An 18,008-nucleotide genomic window follows, 5' to 3' on the forward strand; every position below is an offset into this window, starting at 1 on the left:
ACGGTGCCCTTGTCACTCATTCTTCCTCCTCTCCTCCTCCTCCTCTCAGAGCGGATGGAGCCGGAGGCCTCGGTGACGGTATCCATGGGTATCGACTTCAACGACTCCACGCAAGCAGCCAACTTCCAGTTGTGGTAAGAAAAGCTGACATCCTCTCATGTTCACTCAGGTGTGGTTTCCCTCTCATCTTCTACCTCTCCATCTTCTCTCCTCCTCTTCGTCTCATCTCCCTCATAGCTCGTGTCTCTTCCTCTCTCATCTGTTCTCTGTTAATTCTTCTCTTCCTCTCTCATCTGTTCTCTGTTAATTCTTCTCTTCCTCTCTTATCTGTTCTCTGTTAATTCTCCCCTTCCTCTCTCATCTGTTCTCTGTAAGTTCTCCTCTTCCTCCCGCTCTGTGCCGGCGCTCCCAGGTGAGACATCAGCCACGATTGATCCCGGTTCACTGGGATAACAATTATTCCTGCAGTAATCAGCCCGAGCCCAAATCAACCTGCTGAATGCCATCGGCACCGCTGCTCAGCTGATCAATAACCTTATCAGAAAATCTGTTTGAGATGGGGGAATCAATCCGGCCCAAAATGCCATTCACAGAGAGCAATCAGACGTTTTATACACAGAGACAGGCACACACACGCGCACATGCACGCACGCACACACACACACACACAGACACACACACACAGTTCCCCTCACGTTAACGTAGGTTCCTTCATATTAACATGAGTTTAGATCACAGAGACACTGACTCCTGCTTCACTCTGAACATAAATCCAGTCCCTGCTCCTGTCCTCTGCTCTGTCCTCCCTCAGCACCAAGGAGGACCACTTCAGTGTGTCCATCCAGCCGGCTGTCGGAGAGCTGCTGATGCCCAGCAGCATGACGGAGGAGGACTTCAGCAGGGAGCAAGGTGAGATGAGTATAAATCTCACATGTCTAAATCCTACATTTAATCTGCCTCTAACAAACATTTCCTCACTGCTGTCATTAAAGCACGATGCTCACCTCTTATGAAACATTTCATGTTGTTTCCAACACACACACCCACACACACACACACACACACACACACACACACACCTACCTGTAGAGGAACTTGTGAGAGCATCCTCACATCCACCACTGAGATCCTGAGTGGCTCCTAAATGCTGCTTCTGCATGAATTAATGTCCATTTACTGTTTTTGAGCTCTACATCCTGCAGTCAGACCATGAAAACAGAATTAAACCTGCTTCATGGGACATTTTCTCTCTAACAGATTCCTTTTTATATTCACAGACTGAGTGGAGTTAATTCATTATTTTGGGTAATGGGTTTTTACCATATTTGACCTGTTTTATTTCTGCCTAACTTGTACATATTTATATCCATTCTTTCTAAGTGCACATGAACCAGTCCTCTGCCTTCAGTTGGGAGTCTCTTTGTGAATTATTGATAGAGGCATCGTTTTATTGTTCAAGCTTCAGTCCTGAAACCTTTCATGTTTGTTAAATGTGTGTTTTTCATAATTCTGCTATTTGTGGTACAAACACTGAATTTACAGTCAAAATAAAGTGAAGTGGTTTTAAGGCTCTTCTCTGATGTCTTAAACACTTTTTGCATCTTCTCAGGAATGCTGCAGGGCATGAATGAGACCTCGGCAACCATCACCATGGCAACGGCCAACGCCTCCAGCCAGGCCATCAGCAAGCAGGTCCTGTCGATGGCCAACGTAGGAGAGATTTCCTCCGGCCAGAACAACCTTAACAGGTGAGACCTTCAGTCCTCGTCTTTATAAATGTGTCTTTGGTGTCTGAGGACGTTTTATCACCTGATGTCAACCCTGAAAATCAAACATCTTTAAAAAGATGGTTTAGGAAATATTTACTGTCCAATAAAGAATAGTAATTAAACTAAGGAGAAAACTGATTGCTCGCTGTAGCTGTACACGGTGCAATCAAAAGGTTCCAACGCTAACAACCAGCTAACAAACAGTTAATTCAGAGTCCTCAGAAGGTCCCAGTAGAACTTGGTGTTGACAGTCTGACTCTGTCGGTGACACAAAGAAAACCCACCTGGTGTCTCCTGACCTGACGCGCCTTCTTCGGTCTTGGACAGTGAAGCTCCGCCCCCTCTTCCAACGTGAATGTCACTCAGAACACCTCGCTTCATTGCCGTAGACTTTCTGAAGCATTTCAATGGTCTCTGTTGACCATTTCCAGAGTTTGATATAAAATCTGACGTTCCTCTGCTCCAGTTTGAAGCTACTGTTCTGTGACGCTAAATGCAGAAATAAAAATAAGAAGTGAAAACATCTGCTTTACGTTTTTCAGAGATGAAAAACTCAAATCTGATATTCATGCAGGAAACAAACTCTTCTTCATATCTGGAGATTGAAAACTTTCTTTGCAGTAAATGTGTGCGTCCCGTACACATTTAAAAGTGTTTGTTCTGCGTCTGATTGATCAGATGGAGGTACATGTGCTGCTGTAATGTCCGTGGAGTCTGGTTAGATTGTACGCATGCGTACGTGCGTGCACGTGTGCGCGTGTGTATAAAGTCTCCCCACCAGCCTCACACAGACATGCCAGGGGAATGCCCTGAGAAGCCTGGCTGTGTAATTGGTGTACACAGAGTGTGCTAATGAGCTTCCTCCTCTGTCACGCACACCCGAACACCTGATAGATAATTACACCTCCCTCTCTCCCTCTGTTTCCTGCTCTGTCCCTCTTTCATCTCATCTCTGCTCCCCCATCTGTCTCTCCCTGCACACCGCCGGCTCTCTTTCACCTCCTCTTTGTCTCCCCCTCCGTCCCTCTGCACCGTCCTCCTCCTCCTCCTCCTCGTCTCTTTCTGTCTGTCTGTCTGTCTCTTCCTCTTTGTCTCCCCCTCCGTCCCTCTGCACCGTACTCGTCTCTTTCTGTCTGTCTGTCTCTTCGTCTTTCGGTGATAATTTCTCTATAGGTTCATGTCAGAGCGGCTGGATGAATAAGGGACAGTGAGGAAGTCTTGAGAGGATGAAATAGAGTCAGACATGTGCAGATGGGCGCCGAGACAGTGAGAGGAAATCAATGTGAGGCAGTGGGAGAGGCCTGCAGCCGATAAGTCCACCCTCTATTCAGAATAACCTGCAGCTCAGATTGATGCACTGAGTCATCTGGAGGAGGACGGTGTCCCAGCGTTACCCTGCGGACCCTCAGTAATGAAGACTCTCTCCTCCGTATGCTGTCGTTATGACGACCTCCTCCTCAGCTCATCCTTTAGCGGTCTGATTTAAAGGAGATGATGAGCTCCTCTCTGATCAAATCTCCGTTCTTCTCCATGAAAACTAAACCTGCAGCTTTAGGGAGGCTTTTTAATGCAGGATTGGATGCTGTTATGATTGAGTCATGGTTTTATTGTCCTCCATTTATAGTTTTGTTTTGGAAGCAGTGATTTCACATCCTCTAAATATTTTATTTGAAATGGTCATAAAAAAATAACGGATGATAATAATGATTGTTTAGTTGCAATTGTAACTTCAACAGTAATTAAATTAAATGATTTGTTGATCAAGAGAAACTTAATGTGCAACCATTTTGAAAAATCCATCATTCATCATCATTTTAATAATGTAATGCGAACATTTTCTTAGATTTTGTTTTTCTGTTAAAGTAAACTGAGAATTTTTTAAAATTTGGATCGTTGGTCAAATAAATAAGACATGAAAATGTGAAATTATATCATTCATTTTCATTATTTGCTGATATTTGGATGCCAAACAATTAATTGATCTCACTGCTGCTGTCTTTTATTTTGGAGACGGATTCTTTTTTGTTTTCATTCATAACTTCAATAGACCTTTTTAAAGGAAACTCCTCATTAACTACATGTACTATAGCTCCTTATTATATTTTAAACCTCTACATCCCAACAAATGAACATTAATCTGTTGAATATATTTTTACAATACAAATCAGAAAACCGTGACTACTATGTGAAACTCAAAACTATTTATTAACCATCATATAAAACAACAACAAAAACAAATCTTCATATTTTAGAGGCTGGAATTAGACAATATTTGTCTTTTTTGTTTGATATATGAGAATAAATATCATATTCCTGCCAATTATTACAGCACTAATGGTACTTTTACTCATTGTACTCGTTGTGTAGTAGTACTGGTACTTGTTGTGTAGTAGTACTTGTACTTGTTGTGTAGTAGTACTGGTACTTGTGTAGTAGTACTGGTACTTGTTGTGTAGTAGTACTGGTACTCGTTGCGCAATAGTACTGGTACTCGTTGTGCAATAGTACTGGTACTCGTTGTGCAATAGTACTGATACTGGTTGTGTGTTACTGCACCTCCTTTGAATAACACACACAGAGTGATGGATGTGATCGGATTCACCCACTGAGAACTGATTGTGGAGGTCAGTCTGCATTAAAGGTGATGTGCGAGGTGACCCCCCCCTCGTATGTCTCCTCAGGTCTCCCCAGAGGAAGGCCTCTGAGCAGCTCAGATCTCAGCAGTGTTTCCTCAGTTTGAATTTTATGTAAAAAAAATAAAGCAGATCTGGAGATGAAACAGATTTATTCAAAGCGCCCTGAGACTGTTTATGGATCTCAGTGTTGGACAGACTCTGTTTCTCCTCTGCATCTCCTCCTCCTTGCAGTCCCCTCGTCCACCAGCAGGGGGCAGCACTGCTTTTCCCAAACAGGCGTGGAGGCAACGGGGGGGGGGGGGGGGGGGGGGGCGGCACTGAAACCCAGAAATTGATTGCTGGAAAGGAGGATGGCAATAAATCAAGCAGGAAAGCAAATGTAGAAAACGCTGTTCTTGTTTGTGTCTAAACAGGCGGAATAGAATAAATGTGTTTTATTTTTCAGTCCGTTTCAACGCAGATTTGATCGAATCCTGAACGCGCTGCCAAACCCTCATTTAACAAAAAACAACCATCTGATCCTGGTGATTTATAATCCACGCTCTCTCTTTACACTCACGTATAATTACATCATGTTTCTCTTTACACTCACATCTAATTATATCATGTTTCTGAATGTTCTTCTTTTCTCTGAAGTAACATTTTTCTTCCTGTTTAACATTAATTTATAACCTGAATAATTAACTGACAGGTCGCTTCTTTACACATCTGTTGTAGTTTATGATCTCTGTCTGGAAGATATTAGAGATGGTTTATTTACATGTTCTTCCTCTGTCTGTTCTCTCCTGTCCGTCTCCGTCCCTCTGAGTCTCTGTCCCTCCATCTGTCTCTGTCCCTCTGGGTCTCTGTCCCTCTGAGTCTCTGTCCCTCTGGGTCTCTGTCCCCTCCTGTCCCTCTCTGCCCCTCTCGGTCCCTCCGTATGGCTCGGCTCTGGAGATGTTTGGAGGGTTCCTGCCTCTAATTGGCTCTAATAGTTTTGGCCATCTGCCTGGTCTCAGTCTGAGTGCGTCCCTCCTGTGTCCGTGTCTCCGGTCTGGCCCGGCTGACCACTCATTTGAAGGACACTCGTCCACTTGTCCACCTGGCCGAGGACCAGCGTGGAGCGAGGACCAGCTGTGTCCTCTGTGAGTCTCTGATTGTGGTAGAAAACATTGGTTTCCAAACAACACGGTGGGATGTCGGGTCGAGGTTCAGCTCGGTCACCGTCCTGCGTCCCCGGTCATCTCGTCCCTGTGAGGGTGGATGTAAAGGTGAAGCCCGCTCTGTGTTCCAGGGCCGGTGGAGGGGAGGCAGATGGCACTGAGGAGAATCAGGAATAATTGGAGAGCGATGCTTCGCCGATCGATGCCAATCCAGCTGCTCTGAGTCCAGAGGTTCGGCTTTGCTTTTCTCTCCATGCACTGCAATTAATCCGGTGTTTAGCGGGTGTGTGTGAGGACGGACGGAGAATACCAACGACCCCTTTAAGGCCCGCTTGACCTTAATCCTCCCCTTCTAGTCCTTAAAGATATGATGATGTTGGTCTGTTCTTTAACACATGATCAGAAGACAACAGAGTGAGAGTATTCGCATCAAACACAGTCAGAACGCGTTTCTTCTTCTGTCTCTTATTAACACATGAACAGAAGACAGCAGCGTCTCCAGAGACACAATGGAAGCAGCCTCAGGGAGGTGTTAACTGGAAGTGATAGATTTTTATCCTAAATCCATTAGCGGAAACAGGATAGGGGGACGGGGACAGAGAGACACCTCAGGCTGCAGACAGAAGGGGACAGGGACCAGGACAGGGGGACACGCATGGAGTTTTAGAGGTTTTTATTATCGTGTGTTCAACGTCACATGAAAACAGAAGAAAGGAGCCTCTTTGCATAAGTATGAATTTATTTTTTAAGGTTGTAATAAAACTCGTCCAGGACACTGTCAGTGATTAACATCCAACCTCTGAATGGTTTAAATAAATAACAGGTTGTTCTTTCTGAGATGAATCCGTCCTCCTGCTGAAGTAGCTAATATTTTAATTAAGGCTGAGGAGGACTCTCCATCCTCCCCGAGAGCTGCCTGATAAACTCCCTCTCCTGTGTTGATGGTAATTTAGCAGGTCCCCAGAGATGCAGCCAGACACACGAGGTGTTGGAGCCAGCACTGTTTCATTGTGCACCCCAGGGGGGCTGTTTGTGGGCTGTTTGTCAGGTCTAAGCGGGCTGTTTGTCAGGCCTAAGCGGGCTGTTTGTGGGCTGTTTGTCAGGCCTAAGCGGGCTGTTTGTCAGGCCTAAGCGGGCTGTTTGTGGGCTGTTTGTCAGGCCTAAGCGGCCTGTTTGTCAGATGTAAGCGGGCTGTTTGTGGGCTGTTTGTCAGGTCTAAGCGGGCTGTTTGTCAGGCCTAAGCGGGCTGTTTGTGGGCTGTTTGTCAGGTCTAAGCGGGCTGTTTGTCAGGCTTAAGCGGGCTATTTGTGGGCTGTTTGTCAGGCCTAAGCGGGCTGTTTGTGGGCTGTTTGTCAGGGCTAAGCGGGCTGTTTGTCAGGCCTAAGCGGGCTGTTTGTCAGGGCTAAGCGGGCTGTTTGTCAGGGCTAAGCGGGCTGTTTGTTGCTGCCTCGGGGGGTCTTTGTTGCTGGATGTCGTGCTAAATGGAGGCAGATGGCTGGGAGTCGGCCCTGCGAGGCTGAGGAGCAAAAGAGGGGCCCGGTTCGGCTCTGTCACCCTCAGAGAGGGTCACGCTGGGTCACAGCCTCTGTCTGCCTCTTGTTAGCGCTCTCAATGGGGACCATGTGCGCCCAGATTGGCCCCCAGTCTGCAGGGACGGTATCCATGGTAACGGGGGACTGAGAATTCTCCCAGAGGCCCAGAGGGAGCTGGTGGGATGGGGCGCTCCCCCCATCCCGGTCCCGGGGCTCCCACACACTCATAGACCCTGAGAGTCCATAAAAACAGGCTGGAGGGCGTGTCGGGTCCCTGATGGCTCTTCAGTCAGCTGGATAATAGACTGTCTGTTGATCTGCTGCCTCTATTTCCTGTCACATCGTCTCCGTCACTCATTTAAAGTGATTAAAGGTGTGAGGAGTAACGGAGGTTTCTAACGGGACCATTTACAGGTTTAAGGGTGAAGACCTGAAGCCGGTCAACGCTTTAATCTGTTGGTTTTTAAGGTGTCGGATGTTTGTTACAGACGACATGTTCACTGACGGTAGTTCAACACCGTCTGCTTCACTTCAATGGCTTTTTATGAATTATGTTAAATTAAAAAAGGTGTAATTTTAGTAGTTGAAAGTCCTTTAGAGATTAGATATTAGAATTAAATTGTATAATTTAATTATAAAAAAATAATGGAAATGTGACAGAAATAATGATGTACACAGATTTTTTTTATTATTATTAATCTTAGTACATAGCTTTGTTTTTATTTATTGTGAAATATTTGACACCAACAGGCCTCGTCATCTTTCACAATAATCTTTAAAACTAATCATTTTTATGAAATCCTTTTGTTTACTTCAGCCAAGGTGATAGAACAATTTTCCCATTTTTATTTTTGCAGATATAAAAAAACTGACCTTCCAATTTGTTAGACAGTTGGATGAAAACTCAATTTTGAGTTTATTCATTCAGGATTTTAGATATTTATCTGTCTTGACACCCTTACAGTCCAGAGTAGAAGCATTTAATAGTTTAATAATTGAATTGCAGCTTTTCTTACTCAAGATAAACCACATCTTTAGTCTCTATTTTCTTAATAGGCTCTAGTTTCAGCTGCAGTTTTAGGGTGATGTCCCTTTAAGACCACGTGTTTTCAGCGTCTGTCTATCTGTCCTGTGGTTTTCCTGAAGTTCACCTGAAGTCTTCCTCCCCTGCAGGTTTGCCGGGCGGACGGTGAGCAGCGGCGCTCTGGTCCTGGTGTCTCTGGAGCGGACGGACTCGTCCGGCGCTCTGCTCACCATCAACTCAGAGAAGAGCGTCATGGCGTCCATGCTGCTGCGAGACCTCAAACAAGCCCTCGCTCAGGCGTAGACGCCTCCGACCGTTCTCCACCTGCTGTAGGAAACACAAAGCAGAACAAACACGCAGACAAACACTTCATGTAGTTTATTTCTGCTGGTTTTAGGACATTTCTGCCACTTATTTTAATAAAGGGTGGATTTGGAGAGGAACGTTGGAAATAACTGAGTGAGCCTCGACAGAAGTGATGCTCCTCTCTCAGAAGTTAAAGCACATTTTAAAACTGCTCTAAATGTCCTTAAATGTTCCCACCACTTCAACACCAAAAATATGAGACTGACTGATGATTGACTGCAGTGATTATTTCATGCTGATCAGACGTGATTACGAACAGCTGAACGTAGAAGAACGATGTGTCTCTTTAATGTTTTCATGGACTTCCTCGTTGCCAACATTAAGACAGACGGGAGGACATCTTCATCATCATTAAATTAAAAACCTTTAGAAGAATTAATGACACCGAACACTGATTTTACACTCCCAACCTTTAAACTGCCCACATCACTCTCTGAATCTAGTGCCTTTTACATTATAATGACGTCCTCTAGAAAAACGATCAAACATGAAATCAACGAGGTGTTTTAATGTGTCGCTCTCTCTGAAATAATAAAAAATGTGACTTGAGTGATTACATATATTTTCTGTTGTGTTGCTGCTGATGCTGATCTTCACTTTGACTGATCTAAAACCTCCGAGGTCTGATTTATCCAACAGTTGTCGAGTGTCAGGTTGTCGAGTCACCTTTTTATAGCAACAGATGTTCATCTGTTCTTTGATTTAGAAACAGGAGTCTTGTGTCGATGTTGTTTGGCCTGTCTGAGACCGTCGCGATGTTCAATCAGCGAATTTGATTTCACGAAACAAACTGCTCGTACGTTGCAGGAGGTGCCTTTGTAGTTCAGTTTAGAACATGTATGATCTGAAAGGTTTATGAACCTGTGACATACTGAAGACTTTAAAGATTTACAACCTTGCTCTCAGCATCTCCTCCCTGCAGGAAACGGACAGACAACAGTCAGATTGTTTCTCAGCTGCAGACTGAGGAAGTCATGTTCAGGCAAAGTATTCTGTGTGTTGCAGCTGTATACATTTGTGTCATGTTAATGTTTCTCAGTAGTAGATATGCTCCGGAGTCCGTGATGAAAAGCTTTCAGTCAACTGTTCAGTAAAGATGCTTCTAGAAAACTAAAACCTCCTGAAGTCGGTTCAGCCGTGCTGCTCGTTGTGGAGGGAAGTTGTGTTGTTGTGTAGATGTAGGTGGTGTGTTGTTGTGCGTGGTGTGTAGAGATGCCGGTGTTGTCGTGCGCTCTGCGTCTGGCTGTCTTTTCCGCCTCATAAAGAGCGTCTCTCCGAGGGCTGCGGTGAACACCTGTTAGCTCATCTGTCACAGGAGCTCCACTCGCATCCATCACCTCTCCCTCTGTACTCATTCCCTCAGCCAGCTGTTCCCATTACACACACACACACACACTCTGTCAGACCTGCCAGACACACACACAGACACACACATTCTCTCCTCACTTTTCTCAACAGCCAAACAGCCACAGAGAAGATTTTCAAACATATCCGCACACTTTACAAGTTACTTCACAAAGAGAGAAACACACACACACACACACACACACACACACACACACACACACACACACACACACTGGGCCTTCTTACAGTTCCTGTCAGTGATGACAACCTGCTGACTGGACCATGCAGACTCTATCAGGACTTCAGAAAGAAACCCAGAAGAACTTTCTACATTATTAGTGGATAAAAAAGAGAGTTTGCACATTTAAATTAGCATCTTTGTTGAAACCAGCTGCTGATTTAGAAAAGCTGAATCACCAGCTCTCTTCCTCTACAATGGTGCGTGCAGATGTGGAGAATGAAAGCACCACGCTTCCTCTCCTCTCCTCTCCTCTCCTCTCCTCTCCTCTCAGTGCAGTGACAGCTTGATTTGGTTTCTCTCTCTGTGCTGCAGCCTGCAGTGACATGATGGGCTGTTCAGCTGCTCTGTTAGAAGACAGTAGAGAGAGAAGGGTGGGGGGGGGGCAGAGGAAACGCCTGTCTGACCTTACCACTGAGAGCAACTTCTCATTAGGCAGCATGTGTGTGTGATCAGTGGCTGGTTCATCTGACGGGGAGACACAGAGACAGCAGAAATACAAAGATACAAAGGTGCAGAACACAGAAACAGACAGACAGAGACATCTTTCCTTTATTGAGACGAGTTTAGTTTCTGTCGTAAACACAGACTGTATATAAAAGTGTTCGTAGCTTCCGGGTCTGACAAATTAAGCTGATCCAGAAGCGCCTTAAGCTGCAATACCACCGAGTGCCACTAGATGTCGGCTCCAAAAAGCCTCCGACTCCATAGACTCCCGTTCAACTTCTCTCATCAAATACAAAGTCAATAAAATGTCTCCACCAGTTATCTCGGTGTTGTTAGCTAAAGTCACTCCTTCTTATTAGTTTTCTGGCGGGCTGTCTGTTTGATTGACAGGCCTGTGGTGCAGTCAGGTTACAGCTACCGGTGGGCGGGACGTAGTATCGTCAGGTTTCCAATCAGATCAGTCAGCTCCACCGCTGGCTCCTCCCCCAGCTCGTCCAAATATGGTCACTTCCTGCTCCGAACTAGCAAGATGGTGACGGACAGAATCTGAACTGGAGGCTTCATAACGTTCACAAACCGACGGGTGACGTCACTGCTGGTTGGTTACGACAAAACTGATAGGTGTATGACCTGATGGATGGATAGTGAGTGAGTTAGTTAGTTAGTTAGTTGCTGTACAGAAGGGGATGTTTAGTCTTCAGTTCCGTCATCAGTCGTCTTGTGGATCTCTGTGATGAGCTCCCAGCAGAGGATGAGTCAACGACGTTTGTTATTTGGTTGAACTGCCCCTTTAAACCACTTTATGAATCACATATGTCAGCATACCCAGTTTGATTGGTTCTGATTGTTAAAGTCTTCAGTCTCTAAACAGATTACAGATTCAGCTGTTGATTATTTCAACAAAGTTTATAATGCAGTTCATCCTCCATCAACACAAACTAAAGTTCCCTCCATGAACTCTGAATCGGCACCTGTGTTGATGAAAAAAATCATGACATGTGAAGGGAAGGTGTCACATCCACACAGATTCAATCTCTCCCCAAAACCCTCGGCGTGACTCCAGCGGACCCGTGGGAACCATAATTGCGGTGATTACACTTAAATTGATGCTTCGCAGCTATTCCTGCGTCTCCTGTATTGTAATTAGTTTTTTTTTTTTTTTTTTATAGCTTCACTGAAGTTTCTTTTAAATGCTTCTTTGGAGCACGGAGACTAATGACTCCATGTTTCCCCTCTGAAATGTTCAATCAGAGGCTCATTAGAGGGACACACACATTCAGCTCTGATGATTTCATTTTTCACTTTCCTTTTTTTTTTTTTTGGTGTCCCGCATTTATCAATCTGCGGTCCGGAGGAGACGAGGACAGTTACCGGGTACAAGAAGGACACATTTCATAATTTGATTCCGACTGGTGGAAACGTCGAAGATTGTTTCCTCCAGTGAGTCAAGAGTTTTATGAAACGTGTGACACGTTTTCCTTTTTTGAAATAACAGTTAAAACATAGTTTACAGCTGATTTAAAGGCAAACTGCAGCTCTGTGGCTTCATGCTCTGATCTGGTCTCTTAAAGTAGAACTAATCGTTGCAGATTGTTTGAAAGGCCTTTCTTTCCTTGCTTTGTTTACCTCCATTTAAAAGAAGCAGCAGGTCCTGCAGGTGCATTTAACAATCGACTCATGCTTGTGTTTCTGCGGCAGTGAAAGATGCACAAAGGAGAGCACGCAGAAAGAGCATTTATGGTCAGAAAGAAGAAAAAGAAAAAAAAAAAAAAAAAAAAAAGACCCCACTAGCCTTTAATTAGCATTTGATTGCACTTTAAAAACCACTCGAGTGCATTAAAAAGTGATCACAAATGGAGATTGGCTTCATTAATAGTGAGTCAGAGGTAGAAAGCTGTGGATCCTCACAGAGGTAAACACATTTAGCAGCCAGCGCCACACAAACACGGCTGCGATTTATGAGTGAGGCGGCCGCGGCGCTGTTGACAGGTTAAAATGAGTTAATATAAGTTAATAAGTTAAAAGGGGTGAGGAGGAGGTGAGTGCTGCTAAAGTGCTCCGCTCTTCTGTTCGCCACCAATTTGCCCCCATAAAGGCTCTAAAACACACTCCGTCTGACATCGCGGCGTATTAGTGGTGCCGAAGACACATAAAGCGCCGTGATTCACGCGCACAAAGGCTCCTCGGCCGCGTCCTAATGAAGACCTGTGTGTGACAGCAGAGAGACGGCCGCTCCGCCTGCAAACACTCTGCATCTCCCATCGGCCTCGCCGTGACGATAAAAGCCGGAGCGGGAGCCTGCAGATCAGAGAATTCTCTCCCGTGTTGTTCATTCCAGGAATTTAGTCCCATTTAGTAAATGGAATCGGCTCCTTTCTCCTTCTTCCTCGGTGCATTATGTTTGCGTGAGTTTATTTCCCCCTCAGAAAGCCTCGTGTTCCTGGAATTATTCGTCATAATATTTAGAGCTGCAGCGACGGGAACCGGCGTGAGGACTCGTGTGTAGACTAAATGTTGTTTGGGTCAGACTCCGGAAACTCTTTCATTGTTTCCTGGTGTTTTATGGCCCAAAACTGATCAATCGAGAAAATCCATCGGCAGAGCCATCAGTAATGAAAATAATCTTTATTTACAGCCCTGATTATAATGAGTACTGATGATATAATCTCTTCTATCTTGTCGAGCCTTCATGTGTTCACATTAAATACCATGAATCATATTATAAACTGATTTAAATTAAGGTTTAGTTTTTAAAAGATTGAGCTGGAAAAATACCCACATTTCTTTCATTTCTACTTTTCGGTTGCAACATTTTTCTTGTTTTTTTTTCTTCTTTGATGTGGATTTCTGCAGGTTTCAGGTTTGTTTGGGATGAACCTTGGATTGGAAATTTTTAATTGAGTTTGTGATCTTCGACTGTTGTAATCCATAAAGAGAGTTGTAGTTAGTTGTAGTCCTCGTAAACATCATCAATATGCAGAAAACTTTTATCTTCTGATGATATTTTTTTTATCAGCTTGTTTTAACTTCTGAAGCTCTCCGAGTTTAAACTGTGAAACATTTAAACTGACCCGAACAGGAAATCCTCTAAATGTCTTGTTCTTAATTGAAACCACGTTTGTTCTCCTTTCAGTCAGACATGTTTACAGTCTTTGGAAATTCAGACTGAAATTAAACAGAAAGTTTGGTGGTTTTAGACATTTGGAGTTTGTGTAATCACGGAGCCTCTGATTTCACATTATTATATCATTGAGAAATGATGTGATGCCTGTCCCTCCAACTTAATGTAAGTGTATCTGTCCTCTGTCTCCTTTGTCCTGTGTCTGTCTGTCTCTGCAGCTCCAGGACACACCGTCTCTCATCTGAATGATAATTCTCTGTTTAAAGGGTTGACAGGACGAGTTTAGTATCACAGATGTAGAGAGCATCAAACCTTCTCCTGCAGCTCCGAGGACCGTTTAGTGACCCCGGGGCGGTCCGGTGGGGGTGGGGGTGGGGGCGGTCCGACCGAGCGAGCGAGCGAGGGGGGGGCGGGTTCCTGGCAGCGCTGGCTGCAGGCTGGACGCTGCTCTCAGATTTAAATGCGCATCTCATTTCCACGCTGCTGAACACTGAAGACCCTCTTCAGCAGAGAAAAGAAATACTTCTCCTCCTGATCCAGCATCTGATCCCGAGGGGCCTCTGAGGGACCTCTGAGGGAGCTCTGGGGGGGGGGGCGGGTCCGGTTCCCGGTCCCGGGGCGGCCGGAGTCACTTGAGGCGAGTTAAATGCTTTGGAAGGATCCTTTTGTTGGCGCCACGCACGCGGCGAGCTCCTTTAGAGCAGTTTAAATGGAAAGCGAGCGGCCTGTAATTGGAGTGGTCGGCGAGCAGTTGTCATACGGACGTATTTGAATAGAGATCGTGTGCAGCTCTTCAACCTCGGGGGGCTGGAGGGCAGCGGGGGGGGGGGGGGGGGGGGGGAACCAGGGATTACACAAATGGACTCAAACGGACAATTAGCACTTTAACCATGCTGGTTAACATTTGAAAGGAGCCGGAGGCCCCGCCCACTGGTGCGGCCACCTTTGTCCCCACGTGTTAACACCAGATGTGTGGTCATACTGAGGGATTACAGAGAGGAGGCTGTAATCCTGTTAGGATTAACTCCGGGTTGTTTCGGGGGGGGACCGAGTGTTTGGCTGAGAGTCAATGGTTCCATTTAGTTTCATCTCTCATTGAAGATGATTTGAGACGAGCTCGCCGGCTGACAAGGTTACACGCTGCATTTGTTGGAGTTTGGCATCTCTAATGATGTTCGTTTCCAGCTGTGTGATTTATGTGCTGCTGTGATTGCGGCCCGGTGGCGCTGTAGAAGTAAATGGGCGTTTTATTTACGAGCGAGCTGCAAGCCCCCCGGAGCGGAAGAGCGCCTTCCTAAATTGAAATATAGCGGAGTTTACTCTCCTGATTAGAGCGTGTTCAGCCCGAGGCCATCATCCACCGGAGAACACGTCGCCGGGTCTGGAGTCATGTGGCCGGACTGACAGCTCGAACGCTTTTCCTCCAATAAGGACAACTTTACTCTGAATTTATGAGCTTTTCAAGGAAATAAAACACATTATTTATTTCATTCCGCCCAATAGATAAATGAATGTATGTTTTCGCCATTTAAAAATCACTGAAGTACATTTTTCTGGCTATTTTCAGGGGAAAATAATAACCAGGCTAACATATTTCTGTAAATTCTTGTGTTTGGATTTGGAAACTGGAGGTCATGGGCAGCCAGTATTTCAATATAATCCGAATATGTAGTGCATTTATACAGTTTCAGTCTGACTGGTTTATAAAGGCATTTTCCTCATAATTAGTTTATTAAATCAAAATCACTGCAGGCTACTAATCTGATAAATAAACAATCACAGGCTATAAAATTCAAAACTGTAAATCAAAATGATAATAAAGATTAATAAAACATATAAAAACACAAAGTTATTAATGTTCCTTATAATGAATTAAGAGACCTGAAGGCAGCAGTTCGAATTTTATCTAATATTTGGTCATATTATTTAATATCACTGATTTCCTCATAATTTCTTTGTCACAAAACTGCTGCAGCTCGGTGTTGCAGAGCTGTTTAATGTCGTTAATGTTTATTTCAGGTTTATTTACAATAATTAAATACAACTAGAACCAAACCAGTTTCAAACTTTTGAACTTGTTTTACCCTCCACTTTAACTAGTTTACATGTGACATCAGTATCTCATTAACCAAAGCTCATGTCTAAATACAACAAAAAATGATTGACATTTAATAAGATGGAAATATATGAAATTAGGAGTTTACAGGTGCAACGTTTGTATAATTAAAGTCCCTTTCAGTTCCATTTTATTTTTGTTACAACGGAATGCCACACAAAAAAAAAACCGTTTAAAGGCTTTAAAAACACTTTGAACTCTTTTACCACCTAAAAATCAGTTTTCACCCCGAATATGTCAATAAATACAAGTTTTAACAAACGGGCCAAAACAAATTCTCTGGTTGTTGTCAGGAACATTTTATTTGTTCATGTGCAGAAAACAGATTTAAAGTGAGACTCAGATTGACAGTTTTTCTCCTCAAATAAGCACAAATGTCCAATTTAAACAAAAAGGAAGTCAAATACGTGTATTTAAATATGTTCAAGCAAACAAAGACAAATACAGAAATGACGTTTTTCTTTCTTTATTCTTTACATTTAAAGAGTTTTTAATCTATGATTCCACTGGAAAAAAACAAAAAACTCTGAATTTCCACAAGGAATTTAATAAAGAAACTCACTGATGCGTTTTCAATCAGAATCAGGTTTATTGACATGTCAAGTTTCACAGAGGAGGAATTTGTCCTGATGCGGTCGTGTCTAACAGTCTAGTTTCGTTTTTTTTGGACATCGGTGTAGATCTTGAATGACATATATTTAGCTTCAAATACACAATACCTGCTGGTTCATTGTGGTTTCTGTTGACAGATTATCTGCAGACTTCTTTCCTCCCTTTCACTCCCCCTCCGCGCGTTGAATCCTCCGGGACGTTCTGCTCCCGTTACTTGTAAATGGTAAAAGGTAAAGTTGTGTTATGAAGAGGCGACGACACCCCCCAACCTCCGCCTCCACCTCTCCTCCCCCTCCGGGATGTAAAAAAAAAAAAAAAAAAAAAACTCCCCTAACCTGAACGAATACGTGACACGCGGCCCTGGAGGAGCTCACCTGAGCGTTACCGTCCACACCGTCCATAAAGCTGCAGCAGCCTGTGACCTTTCCCATAATTCATCAGGCGGCGCTGACAGAGGGGCCCTTCACACGCCGATAATTTGATTACTATAACATCTGTAACATCAATAACGTCCGATGAGATTGTTTTGCGCAACCAAACATGCAGAGGCAATAGAGGGGAGGGAGGGGGGCATGACATTTAACCGCAGGAGGAGGAGGAGGAGGAGCAGGATGCTCACGGTGATGATGATGATGATGGTGATTTATGGCCTCAAAGGTTTCAGGATCACCTTTTTTTTTTTTTTTTTTTTTTTACTCACAGGTTGGACAGCGGAGGGAGGAGAGCGGAAACGGGGAGGGAGCACCGGAAATGGAGACACACACACACACACACACACACACTTTCTGCAGAGCTGTGATGTAACAGCGAGGGAGAGATTGTGGGATATAAATGTTTTGCCTAACCAGAGGAAACACGGTGCCGCTAACCGATCGTCGGATCCATTAAGCTAATTTATTAAATGTAATTTGCCGTGTGTCATTGAGCGGAGTGACGCTGGGAGAGCCGAGAACGGGGCGACGAAGGGGCCACCGGGTGGGACGGCGGGGCCACCGGGCGGGACGGCGGGGCCACGCGGCCCTGACACCACCAGTTAACGGGGAATTAAGAGGCTCGCTGAGGAGCTGGACAAAAGGACGGACAAGAAAGAGCGGGGGAAAACCCAGCGTCCTCGGAGCTCCTCACTCTCTGCTTGTTTGGTTTGTTTGTTTGTTTGTTTGTTTTTTATTCCAGGGCTCTTTGATTATTGGATTTTCATGTTCAACGAATCCTATATTTAGATGTGCAGGCGGTATTCCCGCCGGCCAACATGCATGATTAGGGCTTCTCTCTTGAAGCTAATATGCCGGAGCTTGTTTTCCCCACGCTGCCTGCTGGAAATCATCTCCAGTGCGTTTTCCATCCTCTGTTCTGCTCTGCAGGTTCTCCACTCTGCAGGTTCTCCACTCTGCAGGCGCCGCCGGTGCGAGGCGTTTAAAGGCTCCCTGTAAAAAAAAAAAAAAAAAACGCACGTCCGTTCTCTGCTGGCTGGGACAAGTTTTCTCCTCTTTAATTCCTCCTTTCAGGTCCGGCGTTATTTTTCTCTCACTGTGTTGCATTAAAAGAGTGATGTTTCATCGTTTGGACCATTACTGCTCCCGGTGAGGGTTGGAAAGAGAAACCTGGAAGAACAAGAAAATATCTCCATGGTTATTAGCTCGGGCAATTTATTCTGCGAG

The 18,008-nt window shown here is 44.6% G+C and overlaps 1 protein-coding gene across 2 annotated transcripts in view; it reads left to right on the top strand.

Annotated features, from left to right (window-relative positions):
• The window catches only part of ap3b1a (adaptor related protein complex 3 subunit beta 1a), a 50,731-nt gene extending 41,706 nt beyond the window's left edge, over positions 1 to 9,025 (top strand). For both annotated transcript variants that reach the window (XM_069164883.1, XM_069164876.1), the window contains exons 24-27: positions 50 to 134; positions 812 to 909; positions 1,610 to 1,748; positions 8,253 to 9,025. In XM_069164883.1, the coding sequence (XP_069020984.1) occupies positions 50 to 134; positions 812 to 909; positions 1,610 to 1,748; positions 8,253 to 8,406 (476 nt within the window). In that variant the 3' untranslated portion in view covers positions 8,407 to 9,025. The remainder of the gene's footprint in view (positions 1 to 49; positions 135 to 811; positions 910 to 1,609; positions 1,749 to 8,252) is intronic.
• The last annotated feature ends 8,983 nt before the right edge of the window (positions 9,026 to 18,008 follow it).

Source organism: Embiotoca jacksoni, unplaced genomic scaffold, assembly GCF_022577435.1.
Source record: "Embiotoca jacksoni isolate LCO1_2020_lvr unplaced genomic scaffold, fEmbJac1.0.p SCAF_10, whole genome shotgun sequence".
NCBI classification, from domain to species: domain Eukaryota; kingdom Metazoa; phylum Chordata; class Actinopteri; family Embiotocidae; genus Embiotoca; species Embiotoca jacksoni.